At 40.7% G+C, this 20,949-nt stretch overlaps 1 protein-coding gene across 3 annotated transcripts in view; it reads left to right on the top strand.

Moving 5' to 3' along the window:
- The window catches only part of NAALADL2 (N-acetylated alpha-linked acidic dipeptidase like 2), a 907,975-nt gene that overhangs the window by 764,969 nt on the left and 122,057 nt on the right, over positions 1-20,949 (top strand). For all 3 annotated transcript variants that reach the window (XM_045031272.1, XM_045031273.1, XM_045031270.1), the window contains one exon: positions 10,629-10,724. In XM_045031272.1, coding sequence (XP_044887207.1) covers positions 10,629-10,724 — 96 coding nt within the window. The remainder of the gene's footprint in view (positions 1-10,628; positions 10,725-20,949) is intronic.

The following is a 20,949-nucleotide window of genomic DNA, read 5'->3' on the forward strand; positions in this document are numbered from 1 at the left end:
GATTGGGACTGGCGTCAGCGCCAGGGTTATTTCGTCTGCTTGATCCAGTGGTTGCTATCCCTGAACAGCAGATTGTCATGCAGCGCTGTGGGTTCTGTGCTTTGTGCCATTCCTGGCACCCGATCAAATTCATCGTAGAAAAGGCAGAGGAAGGGGAGTTCCCTGAGGTGTGGTTGTCATCGCTGGCTTTGCAGTAGTCAGTCTTGAGCTGCTTGACTCACTCCTGGCATTGAATGGAGGTCTGATGGATCCCCAGCACCACCAGCCTCTCTGAGATTCTTTTGGACACCTAGTTATTTCTTGTACTCTCGCTGAAGTCAAATATCTTTCTCTCCTCACTCCAGTTTTACCAGAATCCAGTTGTGTTCCTCTGGCCAGTTAGTAGTGCAAGTAATGTAGGCCTTCTTCTTAATGCTGGCCATAGCTAACACACAATAAGGTTAGCTGTGACTATGGTTACACTACAAAGCTTACAGCAGTACAGCTGCATTAATGCAGCTGGCTACTGTAGCGCTGCTAGTGCAGATGCTCTCAGCCAACCAGAGATGCTCTCCTGCTGATATAGTGGTGTCCACACTGGTGCTTAGATCGGTGTAGCTTATGTAGCTTGGGGGGGTGACTTATTCACACCCTCAGGCGACGTAACTTATACTGACATAAGCTGTAGTGTGAACATAGCCTGTGTTTCCAGTTGAGGAGTCCCCGTGGAAATGAAGGGTTAAATGATGCACAGCTGTATTTGAACCAGGAGGTTGCTTCCGGTTCCTGTGAATCAAGTGGAAAGATTGGAGATGGAAGGGCTGGGACGCACAGGGCTATGGGATTGTGGGATAGCATTGGTCAACAAAAGTTCAGCAAATGCAATTAACGGGAGTATGCATAATATGCATATACATATGTGTGTATTTATATACACACACGCACTGCCTAATGATATCCTGCAAAGATGCACAGAGGAAGGAGGTTACGTGATGTCTCTCCCATCCCCGTTCTTGTGGTCCTGCAAATACATCTATAACATATGCACTGTTGTCACTTGTAAATAGTAAAGTTATAGAACTGCATGATTTAGGAGAGTAGTAATTTGGACCCAGGGCCATTCACCTCTAAATCCCTTGTTGAATACAGCCCAGCTTGGCAGAGACTGAAAGTCATTTCTAAGTATTTGCTGTGTAGTTGCTGATGTGAAATAAGGTCTTATTTGAATTTTTGGTGGCTAAGTGTCCATATCACACCAAAACCAAAACTCATGAAAATTGCAGTAGCTGACACCTTTGTTGGAAATATCAACAAAGCCTAAAGATTGAGTGGGCATAGAAACTCAAACCGTGAGACTGTCCCTCCAGGTTGAAAATGATTTGTAAGATGGACTAGCTTGCAGTGCCTGTGACCCAAAAGAAATCTAGAGGTGAAAGCCTCTGTATGTCATTACCCAGACTTCTGGACCATTTAGATCCTGAATGTCTTTGATATTTTTTTTTCAGAACAGTTTGGCCATTTGCTTCCTCTTCAGTCCTTTATCTATAATGTTCTAGTGGCAGTTCAATGAGCTGTCATGCAGGGGCATCTTCATTCAGATCCTGAACTCTCTGGTACAGGGATTGGAAGCACTGTGAAGACACCGTATTTAGCTTTTTGGAAAGGACACGAGTGCTTTTTGTTTCTCTCTGACCCCCTCTGGCACTAGCTACTGTAGTGACATTCTTTGTCGAGAGAGAGCTCCATCACATGGGTTGGTGCCATGATATTGGGGAATGATGTGATCAGGAAAAAGTTGTGGGAGTGCACAATTGGAGGTGGTGGAATAAGGAGTGGCCCAACTCCTGTTTAGAGTTCTTTAACAAAATGATTGATAGTTTCTAAGGAGCATTAGAGAAGAAAACAGGAAAATAGCTAATTCTTAGATGCTAGCACTCTCCATGCTGATCACTGTCAGCAGACAGAATACTGGGCTGGATGGACTTTTGGTCGGACCCGGTACGGCCATTCTTATGTTCAAAACCAATCCATAAAAATCCATTGTTTTTTTTACGTTCTTATGTTCTTAATTTCTAACAGGCATAAAGAAAATTATTTGATGAAGATACCACAACTATTTTCTATTCTACAGGGCCAGACCACAACGTTTTGAGTTGGGGAGCTCAAATGATGCCCCCATGCCCCCTCGCTTGGGCCAAAACTTTGAAAGGTCTCAATTCTGCCTTGTTCCTGTTCTACTACTCTCCTGGTACTGCTCTGCTACCTACCCCAGTAAAGGAGAACTAACAGCTTAAAATGCCTTGTTCAAAAATTTTAAGTAACACTTAGATTTGCTGTTCAGGCATTTGAAAGTTAACTTTTCTTGTCTGCATAGTAAACACTGGCATTTTTATCTGTTTGAATAATCAAAGTGGTGTTTTCCGTGCCTTCTTGGTTGTAAAGATTTCAACTGCTTCCTGAAGGTCCACAGTCTGGGCCAGCTCATGCTCTATTGAGATGGTTGCAAGGCCAACCAGCCTCTCCTGTGTCATTGTGGAGCGAAAATGTGTTTTTATTAACTTCAGCTTGGAGAAGCTGTGTTCTCCACTGGCAGCCGTTAGAGGAAGTGTTAGAAGTATGCGCAGAACAACAACAGCATTTGGAAAGAGGGCGGTCATCTTATTTGTGCATATATATTCCAGAGCAGCCTTTGTAGTTGATCCTGCTGAAATGTATCTTGAAAGGGCTTTCAGTCCATCACCTAAATCACTTGCATCAATATTGCGCATGTCATTGTGTGTCAACACTGTCACTAGTGCCCTGCATTGCTGGTGTAGGTCTTCTTCAGGTATAGTGAGGAGTTTTGGAATATCATACAGCATCCCAAATATACTGCTGTGTTCCTTGAGCTGCATGAAACATTCTTCAACTGACTGTATTGCACAATCTAGCACTTGGTTAAAGAATTCAGCTTTCAATTCCTGTTTGGGGTCTCTTATGGGATTATCCCATGCCTCGTAATCAAAATGTCATCTTCTTTGGTGACTCTTGTATTCTTGAATGGGTGGGAAAATAGCTTCAGTATGAAGTTTCTCTGCTAACTTCTGTGCATTCTTCAGAATGTTTTGAAATCCCTCATCTGACCAGTAAGACTGTAGGTATGACTTTGCGTTGTCCAGTTGTCCCATTGCTCCAGATATATCAAGGTCAACACCTTGGAGTCTCTTGCTTACATCATTTATTTCAAATAGTATGTCATGCCACAACACTAAGCCACACAGAAATTTGAAGTTATGTATGTTTCTGATGAGTCCATTTCCCTCCGCCACAGTTCTCCCACGGAACAGTTCCTTTCATAGCATTATCCTCCATAATGGCAACTATGACATCATCTATCTTCCCAATTTGGTGTTTGATAGGCTTTATCGCCTTCACTCAACTTTCCCATCGTGTGGCACTCTGGTTTCAGTGTCAGAGAGGATGTTCCCAGATGTTGCTTCAAAATTTGCCATCGATGAGTTGATGCAGAGAAAAATACATAGATGCTTTGAATTACATTAAAAAATTCAGCAGCCCTCACTAGAAGCTGGTGCTGCATCACTGACCACCAAGTTAAATGAATGAGAACTGCATGGGACAAAAAAAGCTTGAGGGTTTAACTCTCGGATCCATCTCTGCACTCCTCTGTTCTTTCCTCTCATGTTGGCACCATTATCGTAGCCCTGACCTCTCATGTCAGCTATTGCAATTCCCGTATCTTCCAGCTTTTTAAGAAACACATTTGTCATACCAGCTCCTATAGTATCATCAATGTCAATAAATTCTAGAAAATGCTCTCTGACAGTCACCATTGCAGGGATATTTTCACCAGATTCTGTTGTTGTTACAAAACGCACCATTAAAGTGATTTGTTCCGTATGGCTGATGGCAGGTGTGCAGTCCAGAATAACAGAGTAATATCTTGCTGACTTCAGATCTGCCACAATCTTCTGTTTGACTTTTGTTGCCAGTAACTGTAGGATCTCATTTTGAATTGTTTTCCCAAGGTAGTGGTGTGTGTACATTTCTTGAGTGATGACTCTTCTTAGATGCTCCTGGAGTATGCATCAAACTCAGCCATCAGCGCCACAATTTTAAGGAAGTTTCCATTGTTTGGCACAGACAGCTGATCTGAAGTGCCATGCAGTGCTAGGTTTTGGGTAGCAAACATTCTCACAATGGCAATGAACCTTTTCAGAACATTTTGCCAGTAAAGAGACTCTGATGCAATCTTCTCTTGATGCTGATCATCTATGGTGGCTTTTAACTTTAGTCTCATCTCAAGCTCTTTCCACCTATGGAATGCTCTCTGATGATTTGCTGCCTTCTCATGGCATGCCAGATTTCTAGCCAGATTTTTCCAGTCCTTTGTTCCTGTAGAACCCAATGTGGCTGAAACATTAGACTGGAAGAGTTTGCAACAAAAACAGTATGCAGCATTCTGGGTTTTTGAGTGCATAAGCGATGGCCTCTCCACTTTGTCACCATTGGGGATTTCACGCCAGTAATGTTTGGATGGAAACTTCTATTTTCTATTGTCTTTGGGGAACATGAAATTTTTTCTTGCTGTGGCCCACGCAGTACAAGGAAGTCCCTCAGGCTCACCATGAACATGTGTCTATGTAACTCAGGAGAGCTCCTTCCTGCTTAGATAGAAAAGCTTTCTTTGCTTGCTTTCTTCTTCTGAATGCTGCCCCAGAGGGGTGTTTTCTTCTTTCACTCATGACTGCTGTTCTGTGCCAGCTATAGTGGCTCTCAACACTCAATTGAAGGGGACAAATAAGCAGGCTGGTAGCAGGGCCTGAGTGAGGGAAGATATCAGCATCTTAAGGGCCTAACTGGCTCCTACTACTTCAGTTAACTGCCTGTTCTCCTCAAGTGGGTTCAGGGAAACAGCAGGAAACAGGAAGCTCCCTGAGAACCTGGTGTTAATCAGTCCAGGCTTCTGGGGGTGCTAGAGAGGCTCCTCCTTCTCTCTCTCCCTGCAGCTCCTGCTGCTTTCTGTTATTCCCTCTCACCTTTTCTCCTGCCTGCCTGTTATGTCTCTTGTGCCCTCCTTCCTCCAGCACAGCACTCCACCATCTCTGTGCATCTAGAGCAGAGAGAATACATATGCACCAGCAGCAGGCACAATACACTCTGGGTCCTAGTGGCACACCCCCCACCCCCCAGTCTGGCCCCTGAGGCGGCCGGCTCAGTTTGCCTCATGGTAAGGCCAGCCCTGCTATTCTAAGTAGAGGGGAAATGCACTGTGTGGTAAATGCTGATTTTTAATGGCAACAACTGTGGCTCTCTAAAACATGGAATGATACTTTCCACATTTTAAACTCAATACCCAAAGATGCTGTGAGGTTTAATTAATGTTTAAAGTGTGTTGGATGAAAGGTGCAATCTAAATAGAAAGAGCACTGTAACTAAGGACACAAGGGATTGCAAATGTAGTGCCCAGAAAATGAAAGGGAACCATTCTGTATAGCTTATTAATTGGGAAAGGATGGGATTAGTCAAGAAAATGAGCCTAGTAAACAGAGAGTAGCTTTCAATTCATATATCCCTCATAAATAAATGAAAGGAAGCAAGGTGGTTTTTTTGCGTTTCCCATCCCCTTTAATTGATTCATAAATCAATTAATTACTGTCAAGAGACCTGAGGGCAGCAGGAAATTGGGTCCAAATTAAAAAGAAAAGGAGGCAATTTGTTTTAAGATTGAAAGTTGAATGTTCAATCGAAGTTTAATCAGAAGTGACCCATTGTTTGAAAAGTGGAACATCAGTGTCTTTCTAATTTTACAGAATGCTTCATTAAATGGGTACTGGGAAGATAAGGATAACTGATAATTTTGAAAGGAAGCTGAGGGAAAAGAATGCTCTCTGGAGCTGAGTTCAAAATAAAGGTGTTTTTTGCCTGTCAGTTTTTCCTTTCAAGAAGACAGATTCAAAGAGGAGCAAAAGGCATTACACTGGGACTTTGGGGATTACATGCAGTTCTTTTATATATGTTATGAAAATTATATTATGAGAACTCTAAACCACTGTCAGAGCAACAAAAGGCGAGGATGCAAACACAGGGGCGGAATAAGTAATGGCAACATGTTTCCGGAGGGAATCAGACCATCAGTGGGAGTCAGAGCTAGTATCTATGGGGATAGAACCTGTTTCTCCTGGGGTGCCTTGGTGAGTATCCACTGTTCAGATCTGGAAGACCCAAATCTCTCTTACTTGAGCGGCAGATGCCGAGGAAGTTCTGTGAGAAGGTCCTCCAGGAGGTGCTGTCACTTCCTAGAGGAGGAGGGTAATCTGGCTCGTAGTCACTCCTCCACACATTTTGAAAGTGACAGCTAGTGGTTTAGCTGCCAGTCCCCATTAAAGACCGTATTTACTTGACTTTAACTAGAGTTATTTGATATAACTTTCTCCTTTGGCTGTTAGCTATGGCAGTTCAGGAGGCTACCAGATTATGGTGTAGGGATGATCTATGAGAATTGTGTGACTAGCAAAAGGAAGAAGGGACTTAAAGAAAGATCCTAGTGGTGGCAGGGTTGATGGGGGTTGAGTATTAAAACCAAACAGATTCAAACTTTGACACACACAGTTTTGAACTAGTTCTGATGATGTCCCCTCCCACCGCAGCATGAATAAATTCTGTATCTGAGTAATAATTAATGTGCTGTGTTGCCATCTCTGCCCTCACATCACTTATTTTAACTTTTCACCTTAGAAATATTGCAAAAGCTAGCTGCTCTGCTTCCAGTGCTGTGACATATGTCAATGATTTTTTTTTGAAGCCCTTACATCAATCATAAAGTCATATGGTGTTCTGCATCAGCTGTAATGTGACAGAAAATTATGTTTGTGTAATTCCATTTGAAAGAAGAAGAGCTTTGATCGATGGCTGCTGATCAAAGTTCTCGCAGCATCAAACAGGATTGTGCACAGATTCTCTTTCCTTGTTGGCTAATGATGATGATCACCATATGCCAGGTGCCATTTTGTGCTGCCATTTTGTGCACCTTCAGAGTACTTCTGGTGTGTATTGTGCAGCACCTTTTGCTTAAAGTTCTAGCAATGCAGAATAACCGCTGGGAGTGATTAACAAGTCAACAGTACAGTAATTAAAATAGTTTAGAATGTAGTACTGGGATGCGGCACACAGCTCTTTTATTTATGACATACATTGATTCTTTATATATAAAAACTGTGGTGGGTTAAAAGGACATTTCTGCTCAAAATAGATTTTAGCATAAAAGCTTTGGACAAGATTTTTTAAAACTAGGAGCCTAAAGTTGGCTATCTGTCCGCACCTGGACAAGTGGCCTGATTTTCAAAACTGCTGACTACAAAGAAGCTCCAATTAACTTCAGTGAGTGCTATTGAGTGATCGGCACTTCAGGAAATCAAGCCACTTATGTAGGTGTCTTAGGAGCCAGAATCTAGGATTCTATTTTTGACAATCTTGGTCTATTTGGTAATAGATATTTGCAGATTCTTTCAGAGGCTGCTTTGTTATATACACAAAGAAGGTATCTTCTCTTTCAGAGTATTCTCCACACTTTTGTAGTGGTGCAGAGTAAAATGTGGATTTTCTGGAGTATAAATGCTGAACTGAGCAATTCACAAATTGATGTTTGCAGAAACGTAAGGCGAGAACGAGATTAAGAAATAAACCTTGTGATTCATGGGGTTAGCTGTTTGCCTGCAGAAGTTGGAAGGAATTTTCCTCCTACATATATCTTAGGCCTAATCGATACATTCATTGGGATAATGGGCATTGTGTCTTCCTGGGAACAGACATTCAGCCGATTCAAGTACAGGTAACAACTGGAACATGTTTATGAATGTATAAGTCTCACTGCCTAACCTTATGGTAGTCTGGAAGGAAGTGCCTGCACACAGGAAAGGGGGACACATAGGAAGTTCATACGGAGGTCAGCGTCTAAAAGGGACAGACATCCCAAACAGCATACACAAATACAACTTCACTACAGAGAGATATATGTGCGTGTGTGCTACATATGCTGCATCAAGTCTCAAGTCTAGAGGTAGAGTACAGGACTAGGTGGACCAATTATCATATCTGGTATGGCAAATCTAATGTTGTAATCGTTTCCTTCGGTTACTTTTAATAAGGTACATAAGAATAAGGAAAAAATAATGTAATTGTTTCTAAGTTTTATTTATTGATTGATTGCAGTTGTGTGGATAATGATTAAGTGCATTAGTGCTGCTGCGTTAGACAGACTACCCGCCATAACTGAAGTGGTCTTGCTCTGAGAGCCAATTCCTGTATAAACATTTAAAATAAAGATGAATAGGTGTTATGAATCAGTCCTGATGTCTGTATTGTATCTTTATAATAAATGACTTCATGTGTATTCTTATCTGAGATCTTACAAAAAATGTGATATTCCTCTGAGGGGAAGAATAACGTCAAGCAATGTATTACATCATTTATTATTCCGATACTTCTATGACAAATTATACAATGTCCAAATCTTTGTGTTCACTCATACATCTGTGTGCTAATTCCATCATATTATTTTTAAGGAAGTTTTGGGACTAGTGGGAAAGCATCAGGAAAAGTCACCCTAGGATGAAAGGGGAACATTGACTGATACATTTTATATGTTTGTGTATCGATATATCTGTTTTTCCTCCAAACTTCAAAGTGTTATAGAATTACAAATGATGGGACAAATTTTACCTGCCCACCCCCTGCTCCCATTGACTTTCCTTGTCTCAATATGTATATTACAGAGATACCACTGTACCCACCAGTGGATGCATAATTCACATATCTTTTATGGGCTGTTCGTTTTTTAACTTGGAAGGATGAGACTTCATTGGAATTAAGACCAACTAAAGCTTTTGCCAAAATAGCGTTTCTGCTTGCCCTTCACAAATCCTAAAACCCATTGTATGAAAGAGCCAGGCTCAGCCATGGGTATAAATTGTGCATGAGCTAAAACAAAGCCTCTAGTTTCTCTCCCTCCAGCTCAGTTCCCGAGAATGTTCCTAGGTATCAGAAGCAAGTGGAAAAGGTTGGAGGGTGCAGGCATTACACATGAGTCCAGTTAAAGTTCAGAGCAGTGTTAACGTTGTTTTTAACCAAAGCTTTGTTTCACCACTTCACAGCATGCAATCTCTAACTGGAAATAATGTTCTGGCTACATGATTAAACATGGTTGCCAGATTTACAGTTCCCAAAGGCACAACTTTAATATATGTGCATACTAGGTAGGAGTCTTTTCTGGCAGATATGGGCAGAGGCTATTGAACATCAATAAACATCTGGATGGAGAAACCTCAAAGATGTTAGTCTGACAGGCATAGGTATCCATCGGTTCATCATCCAGTAGAAAGTTCTGTAATATCTGTCAGTACTGCCCACAGGTCTGTCATAATCAGCTGGGAAAGAAAAGCCAGAACAGATAAGACAGTCAACTCAAATTCAGGATTTCTTCAGCCATATCATAGTCTGTACTTGATCCTCCTTGCAACTTAATCCCAAAAGAATTTAGACATGCACCACTGTTAATTTTATAGCCATGTAAACACAGTACTTACTGCAGAATGATTTTAGGCATTTCTGATCCGAGGGTGCAAATTCAGCTTACTTGTATTGTAATAGCACTCTGAGGACCCAATGAGGATTCTTGCTTGTGACAACAAAGGGGCTGTGATGGGGTGTACCTGGCAGTTGTTCCTTGCCAGAGGCTCCACTGCCTTCATGCACCCTGCCTTAGTGCATCCCACCCTAAGAAGGTATCCTGCTGCAAGGGAAGAAAAGCAAGTTTACCTCTCCAGCGGTGGAGAGTTGGTCCTCTGGCACCTAGATGGGGCAGGAGCAGGAAGAGGCCAATCAAGGCCCAGCAGGCCAGATAAAAAGAGATGGCTGTTTCTGCTAGGGGGACACATTTGGGTAAATCCAGGAGAGGGAGGGAGGAAAGGAAGGATCGATCTCCCTGCTCTAAGCCAAGTAACCTGGCCAGTCAGGACCGCAACCTTGATTAGTATTTGCTGTGGACCTCTGTGAATGAATATTGTTTATGTTAAGGAGTTTAACATGTAGGTGGCTATCTTGAGTTCAGCATTAATTTGTTTTCTGTAAGTCTGAGGCAAATCCACTCCATCAGGTGCTGGGCTCGCGTGAGCCTTTGACAGGGCCAATCTGACCTCCTCCTTGCTTATTGCACATCACATAAAAATTAATGGCCTGTATGTGTGTATGGAATTACTCCTACACAGGATCTCTCTCTCTCTCTCTCCCCCACCTTATTATCATATGTGTATATATCTTCTGAACACTAAACATAATTGATCACCTCAAATATCAAATTGCTAGCTTAAAATGAAATCAGTGTGGATCTTCTACTTCTAAGTAGAAGACTCAACTGTATTGGGAAATATAATTATGAAGACAACCATCCTTCCAGAAACAGTTATAAAACTAGGCTCTTGGTGTCTGTTTCAGCAGCTTAGAATGAGTCCTTTAGATCAGTAAGATGAACTCTACTAATCAGCACAAACTTTAAAACAATGTGCAGTCCTTTGAATCTTGAAACGAAATCCAATAAGTGTCTGACGAAGGAAATCATTTGGAGTCCTAAGAGGTTTCTCTTCCCTTTTCCACAGAGTCCAAGCTTTCTCTTTGAAGCTCTCTTTCCTGCACATAACACAGTAACTGAAGAGCTGGATCCCTTGTTCAACCTGCATGAGACCATTGCTAAGGTAAGGGAAATTGAGACGCCTTACCTGAGTCACAAATGCTTTATTTCATGTTGGCAAATTGTGCTTGTTAGTCAGACAAGCTGTTTTCAAAGATGAAATGTCTCCTTCCTAGGGGTCTGTTTATTTCATAGCTAAAAGTAACATGTCTTTCAGTCAAATTAGTATTGTTATGTGCACTACTGGGGATACTGATGAGATTGCATGAACCAAGAAAACTTGTAAACCTATATAAGCTGTATTTTATGTAACTTTCTTTCTCGTGGTCAGTGACACATTGCACAGTTGAATTGGTACCAATGGTGCAGTAGATTGACTCCAAATGGATGGCAGAGTGTTGCACTTCCATCACCATCTTTTTTGTGGGAAATCTACTACCAGTGAATGGCTAAGTTATGGGTCTGGACACCACAGGAATTCTTTCTGGATCCTTCCGAAGGGTGGCACTGAATCAGTGCACCTTCCAGATAAGGTGGCCAACTGATTTTCTGAGCTACACTGGCTGGCGCCAGCCTCCCCAGTAGAGAAGAGGTTATTGGAGGTTGTATGACTTTTTGGTTTTGGACAGCCCCTCGCTTGGGTTCTGCCAGTGGAAGAGATATAGTATTATTGTATTGTCTGCTAGCTTCTGATGAATGGCCAACCTGACAAGACAAAGGTCAAATGCTTATCTAAAACATCTGAATGTTTTCTGGCTCGTCTCTCAGCCTTCTAATATGACCTGAGTATCCCTTCAAACAACCTGCTAATATATCCTAGCAACCTCTCCCTGATCCTCCAAGATGCTCTCATTTCCTCTTTCCTCCTCACATCCTTCCTGTGACAGGGTGTCTACCCCCATACAAAACCTGAACAGGTGAAATAGGCCAATTAACCTTACATGCTTCATCTGCAGGAGAGCCAAGGACTGATAAGGCCTAATGACTGATGAAGCCTAGCTGGGGGAGGAGCTGGAATAGGCTGATAAAGAGAGAAAGTTAGTGGTAGGAAAAGGGCCGTAGGGAGGAGCTGGGCCTAGGGTCCCTCCACTGGAGCCTGGAATAGTAGCCAGGCCTAAATTCCTCAGAGAAAGTGTCAGTCTTGAATGGGAAGAATGCCTGGAATGGCACCCAGACTGCTGATCAGGTGAGATGTTTTTACCCTTGAAGGGGAAAACTGTATAATGACCTGGCTAGAGGGCCACACCATTAAGAGGAAGCACTGCAACTATGAGCGAGCTAATCCCCAGCCGCAGCCACTAGTAGACCCCACCCCTCTCCCGCTGTGAATAAACCCTGCTACAGCTCCAATAAGCCCTGGCTCTAACAAGATGTAAGACTACAAACAAATTGAACTTAATGCAATCAGATGCTTTTTCTTAAGTTATAAGAGTGTAAGAACAGGATGTCTTATAAGCTACAAATACATGGGCCTTGTGAACTGAATTCTTTGCACATTTGGAGTTATTTCATTTAGAAAAGCAGCTGCTGTGGACACACTTCTAACAAAAAAAAATCCTGAGGATTATCAGGGTGCAGATTTTAGCATGCAGGCATTGTAGCTTCACTGACAAGACAGATAGTAACTCCTCTGGATTTAAAAAAAAATAGACATGGTCTTTTGAACCTCAGGCTGCAAGAGGCTGGGAGCACAGAAAATTAAGGAGCAGAGGGGATGGGGGAGTCCCCTCTGGTCATTCCTGGCAGGAAACATGGTTGTTATGACAGGGTCCTTCATGCCAAAGCAACTTAGAAGGAGATCATAAGAACCCCATCCTTGAACCTGGAGGCTGGAGGAGGTGTGAATCATTTAATGAATCATAGTTTCATGATGAACCATGACCATGATGAATAATCTGCCTTTGAATAGTCCCTCGATACCTGTTGATTAGTCTAGAAAAAACATGCTTTAATAAAGTAATGAGAGAGTTGCCTCTTAATATTTTGGAATATCACACATGATTTTATAGTAGTTTCACAACTTCTCATCGCAAGTCTCTTGGGATAAAACTGTGTAGAATGCAGTACAGTAACTACTCACCTGACCCTGATTTCCATGCTATGGGTTACAACGTGACAGATCATTTTTTATATTATTAGTGGTACCTGCTCTTAATTCTTTCAAAGTACAGGTATGTACTTGGAGAAATTTAGATAAAGGGGTAACGTATAAAAGAAAGTGGCTTAAATTATTCTGGCCATATGTGGTAGCATAAATGTACTGCAAAACATTTTGACTCAACTGCCATTTTACTGTGCATGTTCAGTGATGTCCATGCTTAGAATGTACAATATGGATATGGGCATGTTTTTATATACAATATATGTGTAGTGAAATAGCAAGAATAAAGTATATGGTTATATCAGAAGTCTGAATGTCAGGAGTTGGACTCCAGAGGAGATGATACAGAGCAGATACTACAGTGTGGATTGCCTACCAAGTACTTAATATTTTATTTATTCACATGAACTCACTGTCAAATGCAAAAATTAATATCAGATAGTCAAAGTTCTATAAGAAAAGATCCAAGTCCTAAGAGTCTTGAAGAGCAGCAGCGTAGATGATGATGATGAATGCTTGTAATTTGCTGTAGCACTAACAGACTGTATAACTTTGAAAGTTTGAGTGTTGCAGTGCTGACAACTCCTGTGATTTTATAGCATGTCTCACTTTGTTTGTTGTTTTTTCTTAAGGCTCCAACTCCTGGATTTGTGAGAATCTCAGCTTTCATTAGCCCTCCTGGTTGCAGAGAAAAGCTGGAAAACATGACCTGAGCACTGCTTAGTCTCTAAAATCCAGAGGGCAAAGAGAGCTTAAAATTTATTGGCTTAAAAATCATAATTTCTTTTTTAATAGTCTTGTGATTTTTTTGAGGGCCTGATTCATGATTTTTGAATGCTGGGGGCTGGGAATACTGTTGATTTCAGAGTCACACATCGTCTTTTCTCATGTGCCTTTGCACTAGAACATCACTAGTCAGTGGGACGGTTAAAGAGATCAGGGTAGAGCACAGTCAGCTTGTATTCTGAGGACACCACTCGCCTGAGTGTGCTCCGACTGTGGGTATGTCTACACAGTATCTTGAAGGTATAATTTCCAGCTTGAGGAGACATACCTGTTCTACCTCTCATCAAGCTAGTGTGCTAAAAATAGAATTGTAGCTATTGTGGCTGGAGGGACTAGCCACTCAAGTACGTACTTAGCGTCTTGGACAGGATTGTACTCAGGTGGCTAGCTCATCCTGCTGCTCACGCCACGGTGCTAATGCTTCTATTTGTAGTGCATGGTCTCAATCAGAACTAGTGTAGTTATGTCTCCTCAAGCTGGTGGTCACACCTCTAGCTCCAGGGGAGACGTATCCAGTAGGTTGGGTGCCTGCAATCTATTGAGAGTGCCAAAGCCTGTATATTTTCATGTAGCTTGCGTCTGTATAAAAATCAAAAGGTATGGGGTCAAATAATAGTGCTGATAGGTTCTCTGTTGTCTTAACCCTTCTCTCCTGATGGCACTACTGATCTGCAGTTAAAACCTTTGAGGACAGGAAGAGAATTCAGAAAATCACAAATGTATCAGGCAGCAGAGGTGGGCCCAGATGTCTGCACCCCTATCCCTGTTTGACATGGATAACACTATTCATTCATATTGTTGTTCAGAAAATAGCAAACTGGAATTGCAGAGAGTTCTGGACTGGCTTTTGCACAAATATATCATGCTCACTGCGCACATCACTGAGGTCTTTAAATACAAATTTTTTATTTTTTTATTTTAAATTGGGATTCCAGGAGAGAACACAACACAGACAAAGGCATAAGGGGAAAGAAGTGAGATGGAATGACAGAGAGAACAGTTTCTGGACATAGAAAAATAAAACTGAGGGAAATCGAGGAAGAAAAAGAGAATTCAGAAACAATCAAGAGTGAGAAGAAAAATGCAAACACAAGGGAGATATAGTAAGATATTTTTTTTTGTAATTATTACACAGCAGAAAGCTTAATTCTGCAATAAATAGCCTAGTAGAATAGTTTAAAAAAGGATGGGTTTGAATCATTGCACACATTGAAGTTCATCCGGGGCAACAGCATTCAAGAATCAGTCCTACTTCTTCTCTTGCCTTCATGGTCAGGCTTTTACAAACATTTTCTTAATGTTCTCAGTCCTCTTTGGTATCAAAAGCTACCTGGCAAAACAGAGTCAGTTTTTAGGTTCTATACCGCTACACTCTGTTTTGCTGTGTCTTTGTACAGTTTCTGAAGTTACTTAGCTAGCTATTAATTATAGTGAGAGAAAAGGGAAAAAAGAGAGAACGGTTGAAAAGAAATAATTGTATGATCTGTTCAGCTGTTAGAACTCATGGGTTTCACATTACTAGTAGGGAACAAAATCTGACATCTGCATGTTCCCAATTCTAAAAATATTTTCTGTATACTGTATGCGTATTGATTTTTCAATGTGATCCCCCTGAGGGGGAAAAGGCTTGATAAAGTTTTATTTCTTTTAAAAAGAAAAAAACACATTTCAGTTCGCCCTTAATGGAAATGTCTGATCTAGTAAAAGAAAGGAAATTTCAGCTACATGGTGATATAGATCATTTAAATTGTGCCTATTCTACCCATTCTATTTTTGATCATTTATCCATGGTCACTATATGAATAGTAGTAGAAGTCAGCCTATTGAACTTCACTCTTATGAATGATAAATAAGACTTGGTTCTTTTGTTTTTTGGTTTTTTTCCCCTCTTTTTTTTCTTTTTGTCCTGTTTTAAAGCAAACCATTAGAATATTTTCGAGTTTACTAGTTATTGTATGCCTACTGGTTTTTCTTGGAATACTGCAACCTGAAAATAAAGATCTGCATTGTTATTCTAGTGAAAGTAAAACAGAGGTGGTGGATAGGAATACAGAAACGTATCTCTTAAGATCTTGTAACTTTGAAAATAAAGTTCTGTAGCCTTTTATGAGTTAAACAGAGAGAGACAAAATATCCTTATTTTATTTGGTATTATGATTTTCAAAGCCAAATTGTATTAATGATGTCAATAGAATTATTGATGCGATCCTCTAGACACCTAGGAAACCTTGGGTGTATCTTGGCAGGTTGAATGATCAGGCTTTGTCAGAGTCTCTTAAGTGGAAATATTTAGATTTAAGAAGTAAAGAAAGATAGTTAATGAAATAAATTTATAAGCATATAAGTATCTGAAAGGATACTTTACATTTTCCGTGTGGTACTCTGAAGCTATGTGGTCAAATTATGCCTTATTAAAAGACACTCCAGATTCTCTATTTTTATATCAAATTATTGTCATTCCATGCAGAATATCTCCATGGAGAGATGCACTATATGTTTTCTGACATATTAAATAAGTGGAAAAAAATATTCTAGTGCATATACCTGTAAAATGTGGAGAGTGAATGTTGTTTCTAATAAAGAATCAAACTCCCATAAACTGGATCTAGGTTTTTAAAGCACCCCTCTTTCCCATGAGGGAAATTTCAGACATGTCTTTCCTTTCTTCATTCACAAATGTATAGTTAAATTCAAACAAAGGTTTCATTTGCTGAAATTGGAGTTTATACTGACTACATGTTTTCCATCATAAAGAGGTTTATTTTATTGTTTTTTATTATATTACTTGAAATATTATAGCTTCTGCAGTTAGTTGCTTTTATTACTTATAAGCACATTGTTCCTTAAAATGAGGCTTTCAACAATTGATTCCATTTTTAAACTGAAGCTAATCATTACATTGTCCTTTCACCAAATAATGTAGCATGTTAAAGGAATTTTGTCTTTTCAAAATTAAGGGAGTAAATGGCTAGCATTTCACCAAATATACTGTACTGATAGGCACACTGGTTATGATTTAAAAATGGACATATTCCTACTGCATGTGAGTCCTGCTTTCCTGAATTGTATTGACTAGAGCTGAACGTAGAAGTTCTGGCACAATGCAATTCAAATTTGATTTGAGATCCCTTATATTGCCGTCAGAATTCAAAGCAGCATGCAGTTTGGTCCATGGATAGTGTTGGTTATCATATTTAATCTGACTCTGCTTCCTGCATAGTCATAAAATGATGAGAAGAAATTGTCTTGCACACTAAAATCATGAACCTGAAAAATGCATAGAGAATACCAATTAATGGGTCTACTCCCACTTACCCCTGTATAACTAAAATAATTATTATAATACTGGGCCAGTTCTTCAGTGGGTGTAACGGATTTACCCTACCTGAGAATCTAGCACCTAGTGTCTGATTTTTGGTAACTGTGAATAGATACTTACAAAGTGCTTTGAATTCTGTGAGTTTTATGGTACGTTATGTCTACACTGAAATAAAACACCCGCAGCATGGCCATGGCTGACCTAGGGCAACTGACTTGGGCTGCCCGGCTAAAAATTGCAGTGTGGATCTTTGGGCTGGAGCCTGGGCTCTGAAACTCTGTGATGGGGGAGAGTCTGAAACCTGACTTCCATTCTAGAAGCTGTTCTGTCCCCAACTTAAATACAGAGGACAGAATCCTGCTGATTTATGACATGAAATCAAACAACCAAATGGAAAAGGCAGTATCAGTGTACTTGCCGAAATTGCATGTATTACTTAAAAATGGATACATCCCTTCCAGCTTCTCCAGCTGTGGTACCATCCCATCTTCAAATGGGAGTTTTTCTTAAATGCTATGCACTTTACACTCAGAAAATAATACGTCATGTATGTTTTAAATGCATTGCCCAATTAATAGACTGCCCTTATGAATGTAACAGTGAAAGTGACGCCCTCATTAGCAATAAACCATTTGCATATCCGCCACCTGTCTTTTCAGTCAACCTGTCTTTTCTACAAATCTCTGAGTGAAGAAACAAAGTTTTTACAAGTTGTGCTCTAAACAGCTGATTTTAGACTGTAAATACTATATATATGAATATTGTACCACTGCTGTCTAGGGGATGTAAAAATAAATATCAGGTATTTGATTCAGGTATTTGCTGAGCTAGCAAAATTATGCTCCTTATCTCAAGAGGTAGAGACACCTGTGGTGGTGATGGCTTGTTTTGTATTTTTGGAGCTGTAGGTTATGAATCTGTTCCCAATGTTTTATGTGTGTGGTAAAATGATGATTAAGTCTGAATGTAGGTAGACTCAGAGAATTGTGGGCTACCCCAGGACTTTATCCATGATGCTCTGTGACACTTGGTCCATGCTAAGGCCTAAAAAGCAGGCAATAGTATATTGTAATCATGTGTGTAATGCTCCAAATACTGGCATTTCCTAATTTGAATAGTGTCCATCAGCTGCTAGTGCAAATTAATATTTTAACAGTAATCTATACCGCTATACATAATCTTCAATTTTCCTTGAGCAAATTGTAATGCCCAAAGAAAAATCTCCCTAGAAAGCATCAAAGTCTGAGTGCCATGCCATTAGAACATTGCCCTTTCTCAGCTGCTTATGTGAGAGAAAATGCATTTTAAATTACAATCATGACTCTTTTAGTGACCAGCTTGGGCTTGATTCGAATGATGCTATGTCCCTTGGAAGATCTACCCATAACTGGATTTTGAGGACACTGTTAGTATATATGCATTGAAGCCAGAGTAGCTTTATCATATCAAATTGAGATTTAGAAGCCGAGAAAATGTTAAAATCACAACATTAAGAAATTCATATGTTGGATAGTGATTATTACTTTATTAAATCAGGATGTATTTATTCTGATCCAGCTGTGAAGATGCTGTACAATTGAAAGATATGCACAAAGTAAATGTTAAAACAGTATTATCAAATGCCAAACTGCATGTAAATTAGATATGGGTGGCTTATGAAATACTTGGCTCATCATGGCTGCTGTCCACACAGAGAGCTAAAATGGTTGTGGGTAAACCAGGTCACCAAACCTGTTTGTTTCCAGAATAAGTGTGGCTTGTCGACTGGCTTCTAGGTAGCCTGCTGACACTGTGGTCTGAGCCTAGTTCTTAGCGCTGTTCACAGCACAGGACCACTATCACATTTGGCATTTCAGTGTCAGTCTAAAAAAAGAGGCCACAGATCAAACAGATCACGGAGACTGAGACCGTCTTTCACCCATAGCAGCAGACGCACACTGGCAAGATCAGTGTGGGAGAAACTTCAACTGCAACTGCCTACGTTGCACTTGTTCTGTGCATAAAATCCTTGATCCTGCGCCCAGTGGAGTCACTGAGAAAGCGCCCATTGGCTGCATTCTCAAAGAGAGGTACCGTGGAACCTTAATGAAATCTAATGTGTGAATTATCTGGTACTAGAATCTATGAAAAGTTTAAAACATAAATACCTGGGGTTATGTTTAAGAGTAAAGGATTAGCTAATTAGGGTTAATTGTCAGCCTATGGTGGCTGATTAGCATAACTAATCTAACCCAATGAATACCCTCAAGGTAAAGGATTCACCAGGTGAAATTAATGGTGAATGAATGTCTAATTAAGAGGCAAACAGTGTATAATCAGAGCATGCAGGTGCTCTGATGGCTCGGAATAGCTGTCAGATCAGCATATGTTAGAGCCTAGCAGTTTGAAGGCAAATATGGGGTTGTTTGCTGGAAGGCCTGGGATGGGTTAAAAGATTTTGTACAATGGGAGAAATATATGGACTGCCTGATGGTAGAAGAAGTGGTGTTATAATGGCATAGTAGCCAAAGTGTAAACAAGCATTGGCCCGTCTTCATTATTGGAGCAAGTTGCAGAACAACAGTTAGTGATCTGTCAGCTGGAGCCTCGAGGCACCGTTACAGCTGGCCATGGAATGTACCTAACCATAGGAATAGGCAATATGTGAATTAGTGCAAACAACTTGAACCTGAATCTCTTTGCACACTGGGGTAAGTCTGGCGATATTCCATTAACATTAACGGTATATTAACTTGTTTCAGTAAGACTCATCAATACAATTCCGCAGCTGTCTCACAGAGTTTCATATCAACTAGTTGTGATTATGTGAGTTAACAATACTGGCTTTAAAATATTTTTGTGTAACTTTTAATAGGCAACATGCGTTGCTTAGGAACTGCACATTACTGAGAGCTTTAATAGCAGTGCTTGAGAGAATGCCAATGGGGCCGGCACTTGGATTCTTGGCAATGAAACCTTTGCATTGATTCTACTTTGGCAGGGACCAAACTGACAAAAGGCATGCTAGAAATGTCATAATTGGCTCTATGATGAGTTCTGGCTTCTAGCCAGACCACTAGCTGACCACTAGCTCTTGAGAAAGTTATCAGTGATGCTGATTACACTAAATTTCAATGAGGGAGTTGTATAATCTATAATCTTTATGCCTTTATACCTTAATAACTAGTGTGTTTCAAATGTTCCTCAGTAAATACTCCCCTCCCCTTCTGTTTCTGGGAGAAATACCCTTTGTTTCTTCTTGAGTTAAAATATCTCAGTCCCATTCAGGTTATAGACATACAAAACATATATTACACTCCAACTCCTTCTCTTTAGGTGAGGCTACAAATGAACACTTTTCTTGAAATTGAACTGAATGACTGCAAGACTGTGGGGTAAATGAAGTTTACTCTTGACCCAGAGACTAGGTGTAGCACAAGAATTGGCAATGCACAAAGTGCCCACAAATGCATTTCAGTTCTTCTTTCCTTTTGAGGCCAAAGGAGGCATTTAAGTATCTGTGCCTATTGAATCACTGGCTTCTCTGCTGAGAGTGAGAGCAAGGGAGCTAAACTTTATAGGAAGCTGTACCAGGAATACAGCAGTATCACCATCTCTGACATTTCCTTTGTAAATAATCCATTTCGATCACAAACATCTTATTTGTTACATACTTCTTGGTAGTCCATCGATCCGATGATGACAAATCTGTGCAGATCATCTATTGTTGTTCTCATGCGGTGCCCTCTGATGACTGTACAGGCCAATTCTAGAGGTGCACATTTTGCTGCAGATGGTGCATGGGAAGTTTGCGGTCAGTGGGTTGTGCGCTGCTGGTGCTCTGTGACGTCGTTCGCGTGCCTCTTGTAGATGCCGGCAGCGGTCTTCCTCAAAGGCGATGCAGGTATTTCTGACTGTTGCACGACACTGTGTTCTGTCACTGGCGGCATCCTCAAGGTCCCTAGGTTTGATACTGCTGTACTGCAGATTGGCTTTGATGGTGTCTTTGTAACGTTTCCGTGGATGACCTATATGCTGGATGCCCTGGGAGAGCTCACCATACAGAAGCTGGCGGGGGATTCTGTTGGCATCCATGCGGCTGAC

This window comes from Mauremys mutica, chromosome 9 (genome assembly GCF_020497125.1).
Source record: "Mauremys mutica isolate MM-2020 ecotype Southern chromosome 9, ASM2049712v1, whole genome shotgun sequence".
Taxonomy (NCBI): Eukaryota; Metazoa; Chordata; order Testudines; family Geoemydidae; genus Mauremys; species Mauremys mutica.